We start from the raw sequence: 17558 nt of genomic DNA, 5'->3' as shown, positions 1-17558 counted from the left end.
AAGACACCTTCAAAAGTAACATAAGTGGGTAAAGTCAGGGCCAAACCAGGCCATTTCCTCATCCGATCTCTCTGAGGCACGTGGACAGAACCAAGTCTCAGCTCTTCGCAGGACACTTCCGGAGTTTTTTTAAGCCTAAAAGATAGTAGTCTGTCTCCATTCTTATTCTTTGGGATTTTGTCATCGTTGGATAAAAGGATACATACATTGGAGCAATCCTCTCGAAGTACAATATTCCAGTTGCACCCATGTGACGACAACAGCATCCGGCAGAGGGAGGGAGCCAACAGGTGGGGAGCAGGGAATTCTGAAAACCAAAGCAAAGGTTCAGAACACGGAAGAAGTCCTTGGTGTTCTGCTGAGAAACGTGGACTCCTTCCTCTGCAGTCACACAACTGTCACACGCCAGGCAGTCACTCAGAAATATCTTGGCATCGGCCAACTTATGGAATTCGCCCTTCTCTCCGTTCTCCTGAGCCGGACTCCAGACGTTGACTGCGGCATTCTCTTGGTCATTGTTTTGTGTGTTTTTTTCCCCCAAACATTACCAAGTTTATATGAATATAACATACAAAGATGCAGCCTCCTTTGTAGGAACAGGGAAGGAAGGGGTGGTTAAGTAAGGCACACGGAGCTGCAGCAAGCACCAGCTGTGGGGAGGGCCAAGGGGGAGAGGAGGTTGGTACTGGGGCCGAGGCCCTAGAGCCGTTGCTGGAGAAGTAGGGATCCCCTCTGAGTGCCACGTTCTGAACTGAACTAATTGGTCAAGCTGAGGCAGAGGTGGGTGGCCATGTCAGCCATCTTTGGTGCTGTTTACCCTTTCCCACCCCAGCTCTGTTGTAAAACCCCAAAGCCCTGGATTCCAAAGGCCCCATCCAGAGCAGAGGCCCTGGAAGGGGGTGAGAGGAAGTGAGTAGGGTAAGTTTGAAAGCCGATATGCCTGTGTGCTGAGGGATGGCCAGAGACAGTGGTGAGAGGTAGCAGGGGAAGGGCTCTCATACATACCCTTCTGTGGGGGCCACAGGTGAAGGAGGCCAGGGAAGTAGGGTAGGGATGGGGTACCATGGCCCCAGCCCCTTAGGCATCCCTGTCTGTCCTCTGCAGTGTCCATGGAGGAAGGGACTTCCTTTGAGGAGGGGCCAGGCCAGGCCAGGTGAGCATCTTGAGTTCTGGCTGAGGTGATGGTCCTTACCCTGCGATGCCTTCTAACTGGTGATGGACCCCGGCCTGACTCCCGCCGCTGCCACCACTGTGACCCAGGCCTGACTCCTGCCAGTGCCGCCACCGCCACTGCCGCCACTGCTGCCGCCAGGACCCAGGCCTGACTCCACTGCCGAGACCCAGATGTTCAGTCGTCTGTCCAGTCGTGACAGCCCTAGGCTATTATTAGTATAGATTATATAAGCAATTATCAATCCAAAGTATTTTGTTAGAATGTCACATGGGTTTTTCACTGTATTAGAGGTTGTCGGAGAAATCAAAGAGACAAAAGAAACCGTCCCTTCCCAAACGTAGGATGACAGTAGACTCCTCCACCTTGAGTATGGCACATAACAGGTTTCAGTAAGAGTCATTGCCTTGCCTGGCCGGTGTGGCTCAGTGCTTGAGTGTTGACCCATGAACCAAGAGCTCATGGTTTGATTCCCAGTCAGGGCACATGCCAGTGTTATGGGCTAGATCCCCAGTAGGGGGCATGCAGGAGGCAGCTGATGCAATCAATGATTCTCATCATTGATGTTTCTATCTCTCTCTCCCTCTCCCTTCCTCTCTCTGAAGTCAATAAAAACATTTCTTTCTTTTTTTTTTTTTAAAGAGTCACTGCCTTTCCGCCCACCTCTCCTCCTCAGAAGTACCATCCTGCGGAAGTGGGGAGGTGGTCTTGCGATAAACCCTTTGCTTGATGGCCTGAGTAAAGGTCTAAAGCCAGAGCCCCAGTCTCAGCACCTACCTTCCCCATGCCTCCTTTTATGACCTACAAGATGAGAATAGAACCTGCCCTCTGCGCAGTCATCCAGAGATGTTTTTATGATCCAGAATAAGAAGGGCTATAGAACGGCCAAGTTTTATTGGTTACTATTACTCAGCAGGGAGTAATTCCCAGGCCTACTCTTTTGGGCCTGAAAAACCTGGCAAGGGTTCTTCTGACTTTACCCAAGACTGAGCTCAACTCTGAGCATAAAGATCAGTCTGCTACATAGCTTGAAGAGTCCTTATCATTATGCCCTGAACCATCCACTAGCTATCCTTAGAGGCTAAGACAAAGCTTTAAAATCCTCTATGATCTTCTTCTCAGCATGATTTTCTAAAAATTATAAAATGTTCATCTTGAAACATAGGTAGGCATACTCTGCTGGTTGGGTCCAAAAGAAATAGCATGAGCTGGTTTAAATGAGATGTTACTAGAAACCTGGGCTGTTTGTGGACTCCTAGAGAACAACAGTCCTCTAGAAAACAGCTATAACATCTTTAGGAATAATTTCCCTTTAAAGGCCCAGGGAAAACATGCCAATTGGACTTTTACAGAAGAAAGGTTTATTTTGTTTGGTACAAGCAAACCAGCATTACTTCCAAAGGCTGGGTAAGAGCTGTGCAGGTCAGTCCACGGGGTGACACTGCCACCTTGTGGTGGGCACACACTGCAGCACGCGGAGCTCAGCAATGGGAACATCACACATTCTCTGTTCACAGTATATAGCCAGAACTATTAAAAAAGAAACCACGTTTCCAGAACAGCCCACCCTATGGAGAGGCTAATTCTTCTAGAAATGGCCCATAGTAAGAAAAGAAATAATTAAGCTTGGCATTTACTGTGTGATATGAGCTAAGCACTCTTTCTATCCACTCAATTCTTAGTGCCAGGTGTACTGAAGCATGTATTTTTTTTTTTTTTTTAAAGCTTGACTGAAAAAAAGTCGGAAACATTTTACTTCATATTACACATACTTTTTTTTTTTTATAAAAAGGCAGAAACATTTAGGGTAACAACACTTAACAGGAAAAAACCTTGAGCTAGAGGACCTTGAGAATCAGTTCTTAAATGCTTTGCTTTCACATAGTCTTTTTCATGGTTGCTTGTGTCATGTTGAAGAGATAAGCTTCGTAGATTATATTTAAGAAGTTGTCGTCATTCTGGAAAACAAAACCAAAAGACCCAAAGGAATGTGATTGGGGGGCAGGAACAAAAGGCTTCCCCTGTCTTAGAGTCGGCCTGGCCCTTTGAGCCCAGGATGCTCATCTCTCCCTGTCTGTCTGACAGCTGGCGGTTTTAAACTGCACATGTGAATGGTAAGCGGGGCTGAAGCCAGGCCAGATGAGTCCGCTGTTGTTTTTCAATGGCCAGCATGTCACATATAGCACAGACGGGCTGCCCAGCTATGTGTGTATGGAACAGGGATCACTCATGAGAAGCCTGGGTTTGTCGATCCCCAACAGATGGCTGGATAGGAAGGACTTGATCCAAGTCAGTGGTTCTCGATGTTTGGTTAGGAGACTGCTAGCGAATACTTTGTTTTTGGCATTAGTTAAGACTTTACTTGCAATGTGCATCCTTGGTATATCAAAGCCGGTATAATTCTCCATCATCTATGGAAAGTTTCTGGCCTTGGCAAGTGGACAGCAGTTAGACCAGCAGTCTCTGGGCTCTTCTGCCTGGCTACGGGCTGATGGAGAATCAGTGGCTTTGTTTTTAATGATGGAGACTTCTGCTTCCCACCCAAATCCTTTAAAGCTTTAGCAATTCACCCACATTGCACATTCCCTCTTGGCACCCACGCACAGAGTTAGCATTATTCTCACGCAATGAAGGAGAGCTACATATCCCTGTTTTTCTTACAAAGTGAACACAAAGTCCCTACTGTGTCCTACCAACAGGCAAACACTAAAAACAAACTGCTTAGTGACTTCTAACAGTTCACCAGGAAAGTATGTCTAAACGTGGAAAAAGTATGATGTACGCAGAGAGTGGGGGAAATAGCGCCCAACATTGTACAGGGACTGCTCTAGGCTTTCAGTTTGGCCCCTGCACAGAGATCTTTGGAACAATGTGATTAAATGGAATGAGCCAGAAGAAATATGAAACTTTAACATTTAAATATGTTCACTTTATTGTTCTCAGATGTTCTAAGTCCGTATGAACTTATCACAAATGGCTTTAAAAGGTGGAAACTGTTGGCATCCTGATATTCGTGACCTAGTAAAGCATGATCATTTGTTGCCCCTCTTTAACAGATAGTCTTCCACTTTCCAGCCCAATTCCTTCCATTCTCTCTAAAATACGTCACCTTAAAAAAATGTTTTTACTAATAGAGACCATTTTCTTCTTAAGATGAGACAGCTGCAAAAGTGCTAGCCTGCTCTCTAAAAGCCATCTAAAAGCCTGCTCTCTAAGCCGAATATCACAAAAGTTTTCTTAAGACTGTCTATCAAAAAAGTACCTAAAGATGTTCGCTGAGGTGTGTGAAGTCTGGGAAAAGCATCCTGCTTTTCAAGGCCTGCCACTTATTTGTGGATGTGCTTTGCTGGGCAGACAGCCCAGAGGCTGAGTTACTACTGTGGCCCCCACTGCGGGCAGCAGGAAGGAGCGCTCTGGAGCCAGACTGGGGTTGGAGCTCAGCTCTGCTATTTACTAGCTGTGTGACCTCAGTTTCCTTGTCTCTAAAATGGAAAAATGATAGTGTTGCTGTATAAGGACTCAATGACTTAAGGAAAGTAACGCATTATAACAGTGCCTGACACAGCTCTGTGTGTTAGCTGTTATTATCTCATAGAGACAAAACTCATGGCTGCCAAAGAAGTCCCGTCACTCTATCCTGTCCTAATTAGCAGGCTTCAAAATTATTTGTCAAACAGCCCTAGTATCACAGCCATTACTTGCTCCCCTACCTGCCGGCTCCTTGCTCTACAGTCTGCTTGAGCTCTCCACTAAACACCAGCGATTGCGCAGACAGCATCACCTCTACTTCCAGAGGGGAGCTCTCGGTTTGGGTGCCCACAGCATCTACGGTCCTTAATTATAATTTCTGCTTCCTTCTTTTCTGACAGGTGACAGACTGGAGGACTTAGTCCTCCTCCAAATTACAAAATCCTTAAGGCGTCAAATCACCTAAAGCTGTAGTTAGTATTCTGAATCTCACCCAGCCAAGTACAGAGCCACTGTGGTTTAGGGTGAGTTGTTACATCGCTCTTATTCCTGGGCAGTTCTATGTGGGCACTCGCTAACTGAGGCCTTATCTCAGAGTGGCAACCAGCTGGCGAGCAGGATTGGCAAAGGTAAGAAGAGAGACGATGGCCCTCCTACCTGAATGAGGAACAGCAGTGCTTCCTGAAGCTGCAGCTTGGTAAGTGGGCTGAGTACAGAGGGCTCTGGGCTCTGCAGAGGCAGGAAGAGGCTGGTGGAGGCGGCAGCTGGTTCCTGGCTTCCCAGGGACAAGAGCCCACGGTCCCTCTCCTTTGATGGGCTACAGGTGGGTTGTGTGAACACCATGGGGGACATGAGCAGAGAAGGAGCAACTGTAGCACGGATGCACTGAGGTGAGATGACCTGCTCAGAGCAAACACATACAAAGAGGGCAGGTGTAAGTAGCAACTCATTGATACAACGGGTACAGAGACAGAGGCCACTCGCTTGCAAGAGTGGACATCGGTGAACTTAAATCCGAATTGTTCAAAATTTCACTGAATTGGAAAAGCTCAAGGAGAACTGATTCCTGTTGAGTTCCCCACATATTTCCCTTGTCCTTCCTAAGCAGCTCCGGCACAGTCCGCTCTGGTGGCTGTTGTTCCCTCTGCATAGAGTGCTTGGCCTCTGAGCAACACTTTATTTTTCTGCTTTACTGTCATCCCTTGGCAACATGCATTTAGGACTGCTGGCCGTTTCCTCGGGGCTAGTTGTCTACTACTCTGACCTACAGCTCCAACAACATACATGAGTTGCTGGAGGGACACACGTTTCCACTCGATGTCTCTATGGAGGAACCGCTGTGAGAGTGGTCCTCCTCGCTACTTCTCACCAGGAGGGAGGCATGATCCCCGGGTCCATCTCTCCCGGGTCCTTCCTGATGGGATCTGCCTGCCTGCAGAGAGCACACACTTCCTGCTTTTTCGTGCTCGAGTGGCTGGGGCAGGTCCTGGGGCTGGTCATGCCAGCACTGCCAGTGACTTGTCTGTCTGGGCGAGTCTGTCTACCTCACCTGGCTAACAAACACAATACCAACAGCTTTTGCAGTTATGCAAGTGACACTTTGATCCCTGTTTCACTGACGCCTACAGCTCTCTCTCTCTCTCTCTCATCTGTTTCTAACTCAGGTGAGAAAATGTTATTATCATCCTAAAGCTCCATAAGAACTCGAGGAGGGGTGTAAAGGCCAGTGATCATGAAGCTGCTGTAATTTTATAATCGTTCCCTTGCTTTCTTTTTGGGCAGAAACCAGCCTTGAGGAAGGCAGGCTGTTACCTATCCCACTGCTATTCTGAGGAGAGGGCCTGAGGCGGACGCTCCCGAAGGAGGACAGCCAGCACCGTGAGGCTGACAGGGTGCACTCTGCTCCTCGGCTCCACCCCTGTGAGCACTGGAAAGCCAAGAGATTTGTGCGTGCAGACGTTTATGTCCAAGTACCAACTCCAATTTTCCTAGCATCAGCTCTAAACTATCAAAGAGAAAAGGGGACAAGATTACACGGAAACGAGGATGAGTGACAAATACTGTTTCCATAGAAATAGGTACTCAGATTTGAGATTTTATAAAAAATAAACACAAGCTCTGTGACTCAGTGCCTCATAGACACAAAGACTTACGCTCCATGCTTATGATCTTGGTTTTCAAAGAGTGGAAGATTTTGTTGGTTACTTGCCAAAACGTGACAAACAACCAATGATGAGATATGTAATAGGGAGAACTTCCTAATTTTTAAACCTATTGCATTTTCAATGAATTTGTACCAATCCAAATGAGAAAGCAGTCCAATCTCCAGATGTTAGCCATGGGCAATGGAACAGCTTGTGGTTTTCTCTGTTCTAAGTTACTGATGAACATAGAGATCATCTTCCTTAAAGGATAAACAATTTCTAAAAATTACAATATTTTCCTCTCTGGAAATGTGTGTGTGTGTGTGGTGGTGGTGGGGGGGCATGGCATAGTTATCCCTCTCTCCATCTTCATTAAGCTATGCAGAGGATGCAAACTAAAACAGGCGGCCTTGGCAGAGTAATGGCACTTTTCTTCCATTGTCTCCCCCGCCCCCCACCCCCCGCCAGGCCTGTGGGCTCTGCAGAGGCAGCGTCTGTGCTCCTATCCACTCTGCACCCATGTGTAGCACAGCGTCTGGGAGGGAGCAGTGCTCAGAAATATTTACTAAATAAATGGATAAGCAACGATTACTTAGACTAAAATAACAAGAGGAGGTCAGACATTTCCTATCCCAGAATGAAGATTAGGATCCCCTACCATGTCTATGTTCTTTCCCACATCCGTCTCCAAGCCTGATGAACTGCAAAGATTTAACTCTACAAATAAAGTATCTGAAAGGAGGGAAGCTCCCAGATTGCTAAGCGAAGCAAAGATTCTCTTTCCAGGCAGGAAGTTAAGGTGATACAAGATGCACAGAAGTGGCTTTGCAACACTGTTCAGGACAGCTATGTCCCTAGAGCACAGAAGCTGACTCTGCATTTCACTGCATCACAGTGATAACCCCCACCCGGTGGATCTTTACCTGGAAACGGGGAGTCTGCTTTTCCGTGCTGGATGTCTTGTCAACCCAGGGTTCCCAGGGCTTCCCGGCTCCAGAGCTCTGAGTTAGCACAGGAAACTTCGCCGCCAAGGCTGGCCGGTTGGACATGTGCAGCTGCTGCTCCTGCTGCACAAGCTGAAGCTTTTGCAGTAACTCTTGAGGGGAGATCACTCCAGAGCCACTAGTCTGACCGCCAGAAAGGGCGAGCATTTGTCTTGGGCACGCGGACTGATCTTTTTCATGAGCCTGATGTCCTAGTGCCTGAGGTGGAAGGGAGCCATTGAAATGTACCAGTGGCGGCTGAGCCACCGCCTTTCCTGGAGCTGCAGGGGTGGCAGCAGGGAGGGCCGTGAAGCTCAGGGATGCTAGGCCGGCAGGTGCTGGTGCACCAGGGTCGTACTTGTTCACTGCCCCTGGGGTGCTCTGGAGCTTCTCTAGCAGGTTCCGAGTTCTGGAAGCACCATGGACTCGATGGGATGCCCCAAAGCTCTGGGGAGACCCCAGGAGGACAGGTCCAGTAAAATCCTCCCTAGCAGGAGCCTCGCTGCCATTTTTGTAGGGCTGGTTTTCAGGCAGCTCTGACAATGGGTGGAGGTCTGCACTCCTGACCAGGAGTTTCTGAATGGCTGGGCATAGCTGCTTCTCGATGGGGGGTGAGTGTCCTTTGGGTTCCTCATAGGACAGGGAACGGATAACCCCCTGCCGGATTGGAAGTTTCTCTTGCTGCTGCTGCTGGTGGAGGGTCTGTGCAGGCCCCACAGTTTCCTGACATGTAGCTTTGTCCTGCTTCCCAAAGAGTGCTGTCAAGGACAAGTGTTGGGGTTCAGGGTCTAAGGTCTGAAAAAATAAAAATGTCTCAAAATGGATCTACATACAATTTGGTTATATGGGGGCTATGAAACATAATTTACCTAATCAATAGTTTCTTCTATTTATAAAGGATTAGAGTATAAAACACTTAATTACAATAAACTTCACAAAACTGAGACCTTAATGCCAATTATTTTCACAGCATTCTGCCCTACTACTCTCAAGATAACTGTTACATTTTAGTATCTGTTGAATGATGAAATAAGGATGTGAGCTTTGATAGATTGGGAACCACTATGGTACAAAATTATATACACCAGAAGGTAAATAATCTCTTCAGCAGGAAGTCCATCTAACCCTGCAAAGTATAACATCCTGAGAATACACAGGAACATGAGGATTTCAGAATTCCTGGTAGCTTTTTGCACAATTATAGAAATTTAGGGTGAGAAAGAAACATGTCAGTTAGTCTAACTTGATCCTTTCAACTGTGTGAACTCTGAGAAGAAAGATACCTCCTAAGTAGCTAACAGGGCTCAATTTTGTTTAAAAGGAGCCTACAAGCCATTTCTACCCAGGGGCCTCTGACACAAATTGCACTTCATGGTGAAGCCTGCACTCTATTTCTGCCATCTGAACCAGCGCTTATAAAGGAGTTCCTGGAATCCTATTTCGACCAGTGGGATGGAGGCTTTCCCCATCCAATCAGAGCTGTGTAGTTCTGACCAACCAGAGTGGCACTATTGGTGCTTTTTGGACCAATCAAATTTCAAGGATTTGGAGTCCTCATTTGCATGAGGACAGGCCAACCAGGGACCAGGGGCAGGGACTTCTGTCTACATAAGTCAGCTCTCCTCTGGCTCTGGGAGCGCACTTTCCTCCTTCCATGGGAGACTCAGGACTCTGTTTCCCTCGCTGAGCTGAAATCTTGAAGATGTCTTACTGGAGCAGAGCAGACCAGCACAGTAAAAAGAAGATTGGCACAGAGTAGAGCAGAGTTGTCCAGCTCTGGGCCCTGTGCTGCCTGGCCCAGGGCTGCCTCACAGCCATGCTGTATCACAATGGAGCTATTTTGCACTGAATAAAGTTTCTTCTTCACTGCACCCCAAATTGAGGATTCCTGTTCGCATTGAATTGGTACAAACTACTATTGGCTGACAACTATATATTAGTAGCTTTAAAAAACCATCAAATCAAAAAATCTACCTTGGCCCCGCCAGTTACAAAGTTGCTTCCTTCCTGCTCTATATCATCTCTGCCTCTTTCTGTTGCTTTCTGTATTATTAGGCTAAGAAAACAGGAGCTTCATTCTCAAATCAACATATTCTCATTTCTCTATTAAAATAACAAATTTCCATGGAAAGCAAACAATAAAAGTAAAAGATAATTAGAAAAGACTTATTTTTAAAAAATTCAATATGAGACTTTGAGCCTTTCATTAGCTGATCTTTGTCTTTTGGTTCCATTTCATTTTTAAAATTAATTTAAACCAATTCCTTAAAAAAACAAACACAAAACCTTTAATGAGGCATAACACCTAAGAATGGAAACAGCCACATTATATTTACAATAAAAAATGAGACTTATACCCTGGCCCGTGTGGCTCAGTAGCTTAGGTATCATCCCATGCACCACAAGGCTGCCAGTTCGATTCCCAGTCAGGGCACATGCTGGGTTATGAGCTCAATCCCTGGTGGGGGTGTGTGTGCAGGGGGTAGCTAATGATGTTTCTCTTTCTCCCCCTTTCTTTCCTCTCTCCCTAAAAATCAATTTTTAAAAATCTTAAAAAAACAATAATGGGGCTCATAGATTAGCAATTTTGTTAATGCTTTACTATTCTGAAATATATATATATATTCATTCAAAAACTGCTATCATAATGAGATACAAATACAATGACAAATCATCAGGCCTAAAAGGGATTTTTATACCATTCCTTAGGACAGGAAACCCATTCTGTACACACAGTGACCTGGCATTATACCTGGTACAAAGGAAGTGTTCAGAAATATTAAACTGAATTTTGTTGTCTTGGCTGCTTTGGGAAACCAACCATCAACCTCAGCAGAATATGGGCCTCTTGGGTAATATTCCTGTTAACGCTGATGATATTATTAGTTTGTTGTTGTTGTTTTTTTTTTTTTTTAAAAACCCACATTATCCTGTAAGGAGTTCAAGTACACAAGAGATTATGGTAAATGCCAAAAGTAAAAATTTTAACCCCCTTTGAGGAAAAGTAAATTATTAATAATAAAAGAATCTCTAATTTGAAATCTCTTTTTAAAAAATTTATCCGAAAGGATCCTCAAACAGGACCAGGCTCTCCTCCCTCGACTATCCTCTGGGTGAAAGTTTGTTAAGAGCCTTGTACAGACGCCATAAATGAAAAGCAGAGAACAGGGTACCTGGCTGGGCTGAGGTACACGCTGCTGCTGGTTGTCACTGGGCTTCACTGGAATGGGTTTGATGAGATTGGGGTTGTCATAAATGGCAGATGAACTGGTTATCTGTTTTGGCTCAGAACAGGTTTTACACTGAAATAGAAAAAAGAACCGTATTTTTGGTGTAAAAGAAGCTTTATTCTTTTAAAAAGAACATACCTTCCTTCTTGTTCTCTATTTTATTTAATTGGTAGCTATTTTTTGGTAGACTTTTATGTACAAACAAAATCTCTTAATCTCTTTTATATTTGAGTATAAATAAAATGTATTTTTTTTTTTTTTTTTTTTTTTTTTAGTTACACAATTCAGTGCCCTAAAATATTACTAACAGTATCAGCCTTCAAGATCTAGAACAGTGGTTCTCAACCTGTGGGTTGTGACCCCTTTGGCAGTCCAACGACCCTTTCACAGGGGTCGCCTAAGACCATCCTGCATATCAGATATTTACATTATGATTCATAACAGTAGCAACATTACAGGTATGAAGTAGCAACGAAAATAATTTTATGGCTGGGTCACAACATGAGGAACTGTATTTAAAGGGCCAGAAGGTTGAGAACCACTGACCTAGAAGGTCTTAGATACCTGGATACTTTAAAGGCTATCTATATACTTAAGAAGTAATAGTTTAAAAATATAGAATCTAGTGATTTTTAATAATAAATAATGATACAAACTATTCCTTAAATACCATGTCTGGATTGCAATAGGGTTTTATTCACCCATTAGCAACTGATTTCAAGTTGGAGAGTTCCAACATCAAAGTAACTAACCCTTTTTGGTCTACAAACCAAAAAGTAAAGCTGACTCAAACTACTGATTTAAAAATTACTAACATCATCTTTATTTAATAAGTGACTTTTTGGATAAACAGAATAATTCAAATCTGAGTGTTCTGAGCCACTCACTACAAATTAGAATTTCACAGAGAAAGAGACGAGACATGCCTCATCATTTCAAATACCGAATCATTATCACACATCAGTCTAACCAACCATGCAATTATCAACACAGTAGGATTCAAAACAGAAAGAGCACAGCAGCGATGTCGGCATCTGACTGGTTACAAATAAAACTGAGTATAAAAACGCTCCCTTCCTTACTACAGACTCTCTATAGCATTGTTGGTTTCAATTGTACAGTCAAGGCCCCAGCTCAGGAAATATTTCACACTGGAATGTGTGACAAATACAATATTGTCCCTCAGAAACCCAAGGTTCCCAATGTGTCTTACAGTTATTGGATTGTATTTTCTAATTCAAGGATAGAGAGGTGTGGGTCAATTACCACCATGTTCACTTAGGTTTATAAAGTTAATTGTATGAACGACTAATTATTTTCTTTTAAGAATTCTGGAAATAATTGGGATTTGGCACTAGTATTAAATGGAATGTGAAATACTTTATGAATCATAAAATGTTATTTCTAATTTTTCTGAAGTGAATGACGGTGATTAGTGGCATGGAACAACAGGACTGGCTTTTCAAGATATGGCTAAGCAACACAAGACAAGAGTATAGCCTAAGATATAGTCACTTACAAAATTTTAGCACAAAAAGACTTTAACTTCTGCTTGTGTTTAAAAGAAAAGTGGATGCTTAGCTTACTTCCACCAAATGACCCTTCTGTACTCCTTCATTCTCTCTGTGTTCAGGGACCTTGAATTTTAAACTAAGAAAAAAACCCAGATTTTTCCCACCTTCACTATGCACATATCTCTGTCTTTTGCTTGCATAACCCCAGATCGACTTTTCTAGGTAAAATTGCTTTCTATGTTACTGCAATTGTCTACCTATCTATGAATCCTTGCTTGTATATGAAAATAGCTCTCTATCAAATTTCTCAGAATTAAACATTATCCACCTCAATAGTTTGTAGCTCATTTTCCAGTTGTTTAATTTTATATTCTTCTCCGACCCAAATAACTTTAAAATACTTGGAAAAAAATCACAGTTTTATAAAAAGTGTATAATGGATTCTTCACAGAGACAAAAACTATGTCGCATAATTTTAATTTATCGCATACAAACACAAACATATTATCTATGCCAAGAGAAGAGTCTGAAAGGAAATACAACCAAAGTGTATTTGGCTTTATAGGGTGGTCTTTCTTTTTATTTTTTCTCTTCTTTTTAAATTTTTATTTATTTACTAGAGCCTGTGTGTGCACTGGTGGGGTCCCTTGGCCTGGCCTTTGCCCTCTCGCAATTTGGAATCCTTCAGTGGATGTTGGAGAGCCGGTTTTGGCCCGATCCATACAGACCAGGCTGAGGGACCACACCAGTGCACGAATCTGTGCACCGGGCCTCTAGTATGCATATAAGATCTTTGGTTAATTTCTTTCTGCCCTCCCCGCATCCCCTTCCCTCTGAGATTCATCAGGCTGTTCCATGTTTCCACGCCTGTGGTTTCTGCTTCTGCGTTGAGTCTCTGCCCCTTGGTGGTCAGTGTGCATCATACCTACTGGATGGCCGGTTGGCCAGCTGCTTAGGCTTTTATATATATAGATTTTAGAGAGAGAGGAAAGAAAGAGAGAGAGAGAGAGAGATCAATGTGTTGTTCCACTTATTTAGGCATTCATTGATTGATTCTCGTATGTGCCCTGACTAGGGACTGAACTCACCACCTTGACATATTGGGATGATGTACTAACGGACTGAGCTAACCAGCCAGGGCTATTTTCTTTTTTGTTTCTGAATTTCTTCATGAACATCAAAAAACACTTAATAATTTCTCTAATTTCATAAATAGATCTCAGCAATATCTAGAAGAGAACTATTAATTCTTGCCTAAAACCATAAAATTCAAAATAGTCCACTTTTGAATAATAAGGACCTAACTATGTAGTCTACAGGTCTGGCCTGGTTCATTTTCTTCCTGAGTTTTGTTATTTTATGGTTCATTTACATCTCTACAAGAAGGAAGGAGGTAAAGGAGATGCCACTCAAATTGATATCATTGCTACTTTACAGAAAACTCATAGGAAGTTATTTCTTAGGGAGAAAGCATAAAATATTAACCCAAAGAAGTGTTTCAAATTATTTTATTAACTTTACATAAAAAGTTGTATCTGGTACCACTAGGCTTCATTTATCAATATCATATACCTATAGCATAAAATGTTTTCTCCTCAAATTTTTTGGAATTTTCATGAACTTAAAAATTTCTGAGTTGGAAAAAATCTCAGAAGTCATTTATTTAGTTTAATACTTACACAGAGAAGTAAAAAAATTTTTATACTATCCCCAATATGTAATTATTCAGTCTCTTCTTGAATACTTCCAATAATGGAAAATTCACTTCCTCATAACAAGAATTCTGAGGTTAATAAAAAGATTCAATGGATGTTAATGGAGGAGCACAAACATCTGGTGGGTGGATCAGAAGTAACATGATGGGCAAAGAATATGTGAAATGGGGCCTTGAAAGACTGATGATATTTTATAAGTAAACTAGAGGCCTGGTGCACAAAAATTTGTGCACTCGGGGGGAAGGGCGGGGTCCCTCGGCCTGGCCTGTGCCATCTCACAGTTTGGGACCCCTCGGGAGATAACGCCCTGCTGGCTTAGGCCTGCTCCCGGGTGGCAGAGGGCAGGCTCAATCCCTAGGTGCAGCCCCTGGTCGGGCTCAGAGCAGGGCCGATTGGGGAGTTGGGGCGCTGCCCCCTGTCATGCACAGAGCAGGGCGGATTGGGAGGTTGCGATGCCACCCTCAGTCACACTCAGGGTAGGGCCGATTGGGGGGTTGGGGCACCGCCCCCTGTCACACTCAAGGCAGGGTTGATGGGGAGGTTGCGGCGCCACCCCCTGTCACGCACAGAGCAGGGCCCATCAGGGGGTTGAGGAGCTCCCCCCTGTCACTCACAGAGTAGGGCCGATAGGGGAGTTGGGGCACCGCCCACTGTCACACACAGAGCAGGGCGGATCAGGGGGTTGGGGCGCTGCCCTCTATCACCCACAGAGCAGGGCCAATCAGGGGGTTGGGGCACCGCCACTGTCACACTCCGGGCCGAGCCGATGGGGAGGTTATGGCTCTACCCTGTCACACACAGAGCAGGGCCCGTGGGGGGGGGGGTTTGGGGCGCCGCACCCTGTCACACACAGAGCAGGGCCGATCAGGGGGTTGGGGCGCCGCACCCTGTCACACACAGAGCCGCAGGGTGATCAGGGGGTTGGGGAGCTCCCCCGTATCAGGCACAGAGCAGTGCTGATCAGGAGGTTAGGGCGCCTTCCCCTGTCAGGAACAGAGCAGGGCCGATAGGGAGGTTGTGGCCCCGCCCCCTATCACACACAGAGCCGCAGGGCGATCAGGGGGTTTGGGCGCTGCCCCCTGTCATGCTGATCACGGTGCTGGGAGGCCTCGTGGCTCCACTGATCCCGGTGATGGGAGGCATATTACCCTTTTACTATATAGAATAGAGGCCTGGTGCATGGGTGGGGGCTGGCTGGTTTGCCCTGAAGGGTGTCCTGGATCAGGGTGGGGGTCCCCACTGGGGTGCCTGGCCAGCCTGGGTGAGGGGATGATGGCTGTTTGCAGCTGGTCACACACCCTTCAGGGTGGGGGTCCCCACTGGGGTGCCTGGCCCGTCTGGGTGAGGGACTGAGGGCTGAAGCTCCCAACTGCTCCTTTTTTTATTTTTTATTTTTATTTTTTTTAAATATATTTTATTGATTTTTCACAGAGAGGAAGGGAGAGAGAGAGTTAGAAACATCGATGAGAGAGAAACATTGATCAATTGCCTCCTGCACATCTCCCACTGGGGATGTGCCCGCAACCCAGGTACATGCCCCTGACCGGAATCGAACCTGGGACCCCTCAGTCCGCAGGCCTACACTCTATCCACTGAGCCAAACCGGTTTCGGCTATTTTTTATTTTTATTCTGGGCCAGCTTTAGCTCTGGCTCCAGCTCTGAGGCCTCTGCTGCTGAAAGTAGGTATCTGGTTTATTTGGGTTCTATAATCGAAACAATGTATAACTCCAGCTCTGAGATCCCGGCTCGCTGAAAGCAGGTTTCTGGGGTTTTGTTTAGCTTCCGTATTTGTTACAATGTTTCAAACTGCAATCTCAGAGGCTGGCAAGGCAGGCGGGGAACGTTGGTTTCCTCCGTCACTGAAGCAAGCAAGCCTCATGTTAGTTTCAAGCTGCCTGGCTGCCGGCCACCATCTTGGCTGGCAGTAATTTGCATATTGCCCTGATTAGCCAATGGGAAGGGTAGCGGTTCTACGCCAATTACCATGTTTCTCTTTTATTAGATAGGATGAGAGGGAATAGCATGGGAAAAGTCATGAAGGCACTTTTAGGAAGCAAGATTGTTACTCTGTTTGGTAGTAGTTTAAAATATTTGTAGGGGGCCGTGGGAGTAGAAGGTATTGGGTTAGAAGAATCATCCGAGCCCAGCTGGTGTTGCTCAGTGGTTGGATTCCCGGTCAGGGCACTTGCCTGGGTTGTGGGCTCAATTCCATAGCTCATCATTGATGTTTCTATCTCTCCCTCCCTCTCTGAAATCAATAAAAAAATATTTTTAAAAAAGAGTCTACAGGTTCATAGATACAGGCAATGAGAAAACAAGGATTTAGGCCAGAGCAGTACCATGATCATACAGGTTACATTACATCATCTGGCTGTTAATGGCAGAAAGAATAATTTCTTCTGTTGTTTACCTCACAGTTGGAGCAATTGACATTATGTCTATAACATATTTGATTGAATATCTGCACTTCTTGTCAACATTGTAAGAACCCATCTGTGGGAGCATAATGATGAACAGAACATTGTTTCAACCTCAACAAGTAACACTGTTGTGGGAGAAGTTGACTTAACTGTAAAAATTGAGAAAGAACAAAGTAAGTTCTAAATACTAATAGATGGTGAGTTCAATGGAAAGAATAATTAATTTGAATGACATGATCTGGGAAAACTCCACATAAAAAGTGGCATTTTAACTGGTCCTTGAAAGATATGTAGAGTCTGAAGGGCAAGTAAAATGTGGGGAAAACCATTCCAAGTTGTAGGTACAGTATAAAGAGACGTCTCCAAAGCCATGAGTGCGTGTATGAGTTCCATGTTATTTTCTGAGACAGTCAGGTGTAGCTACAGGAGGCAGCACTGGAGAGGCTAGGAAACAAAGTTCATTATACTCACAGGTCCTAGAAACAGGAGGCACAGCCCACCACACAGGGCCACATGGGGAAGCCTCTCGGTGTCCGGAGGGAGAGAACAGGAGCAGGGGAAGAGCAAGACTAAAGCCTTTTGCTGGGGTTTCTGCCCCCTAGGACTATCTCCTTTGAATCATTTCAGCAGGATATTAACCGTAGGGGTGGTCCCTAGCTGCCTGACCCGCCCTGATAGGAGTAAGGCAGAGGAATATTGCTTCCTGGTGTACACAGATCAGATAGTGGAGGGATGGCTCAGGATAGTTAGTTTGCATATCAAAGACATGTTTCTGGTTGGGTTCTTTGTTCCCCCTAAGAACTGGCAAGCTCAGGGAGGCGCAGTCTGTCCCCAATTAGAAGTTTGTTAAGGTGCCAAAACATCCTATCTAATAAAAGAGAAACATGGTAATTTGCGTACGACCGCTACCCT

General features: G+C 44.9%; 1 protein-coding gene across 6 annotated transcripts in view; it reads right to left on the bottom strand.

The window, feature by feature from the left end:
- Positions 1–2927: 2927 nt before the first annotated feature.
- The window catches only part of DCP1B (decapping mRNA 1B), a 55817-nt gene continuing 41186 nt past the window's right edge, over positions 2928–17558 (bottom strand). For 4 of the 6 annotated variants that reach the window (XM_036302136.1, XM_036302140.1, XM_036302139.1 and 1 more), the window contains 4 exons: positions 10940–11068; positions 7707–8561; positions 5297–5539; positions 2928–3129 (listed from right to left, as the gene is read on the bottom strand). In XM_036302136.1, coding sequence (XP_036158029.1) covers positions 3049–3129; positions 5297–5539; positions 7707–8561; positions 10940–11068 — 1308 coding nt within the window. In that variant the 3' untranslated portion in view covers positions 2928–3048. The remainder of the gene's footprint in view (positions 3130–5296; positions 5540–7706; positions 8562–10939; positions 11069–17558) is intronic. The other 2 variants (XM_036302137.1, XM_036302138.1) reach the window with 2 other exon arrangements.

This window comes from Myotis myotis, unplaced genomic scaffold, assembly GCF_014108235.1.
Source record: "Myotis myotis isolate mMyoMyo1 unplaced genomic scaffold, mMyoMyo1.p scaffold_m19_p_3, whole genome shotgun sequence".
NCBI lineage: Eukaryota > Metazoa > Chordata > Mammalia > Chiroptera > Vespertilionidae > Myotis > Myotis myotis.
Note: the sequence above shows the minus strand (reverse complement) of the source record. Positions and strands in the feature narration are given on the sequence as shown.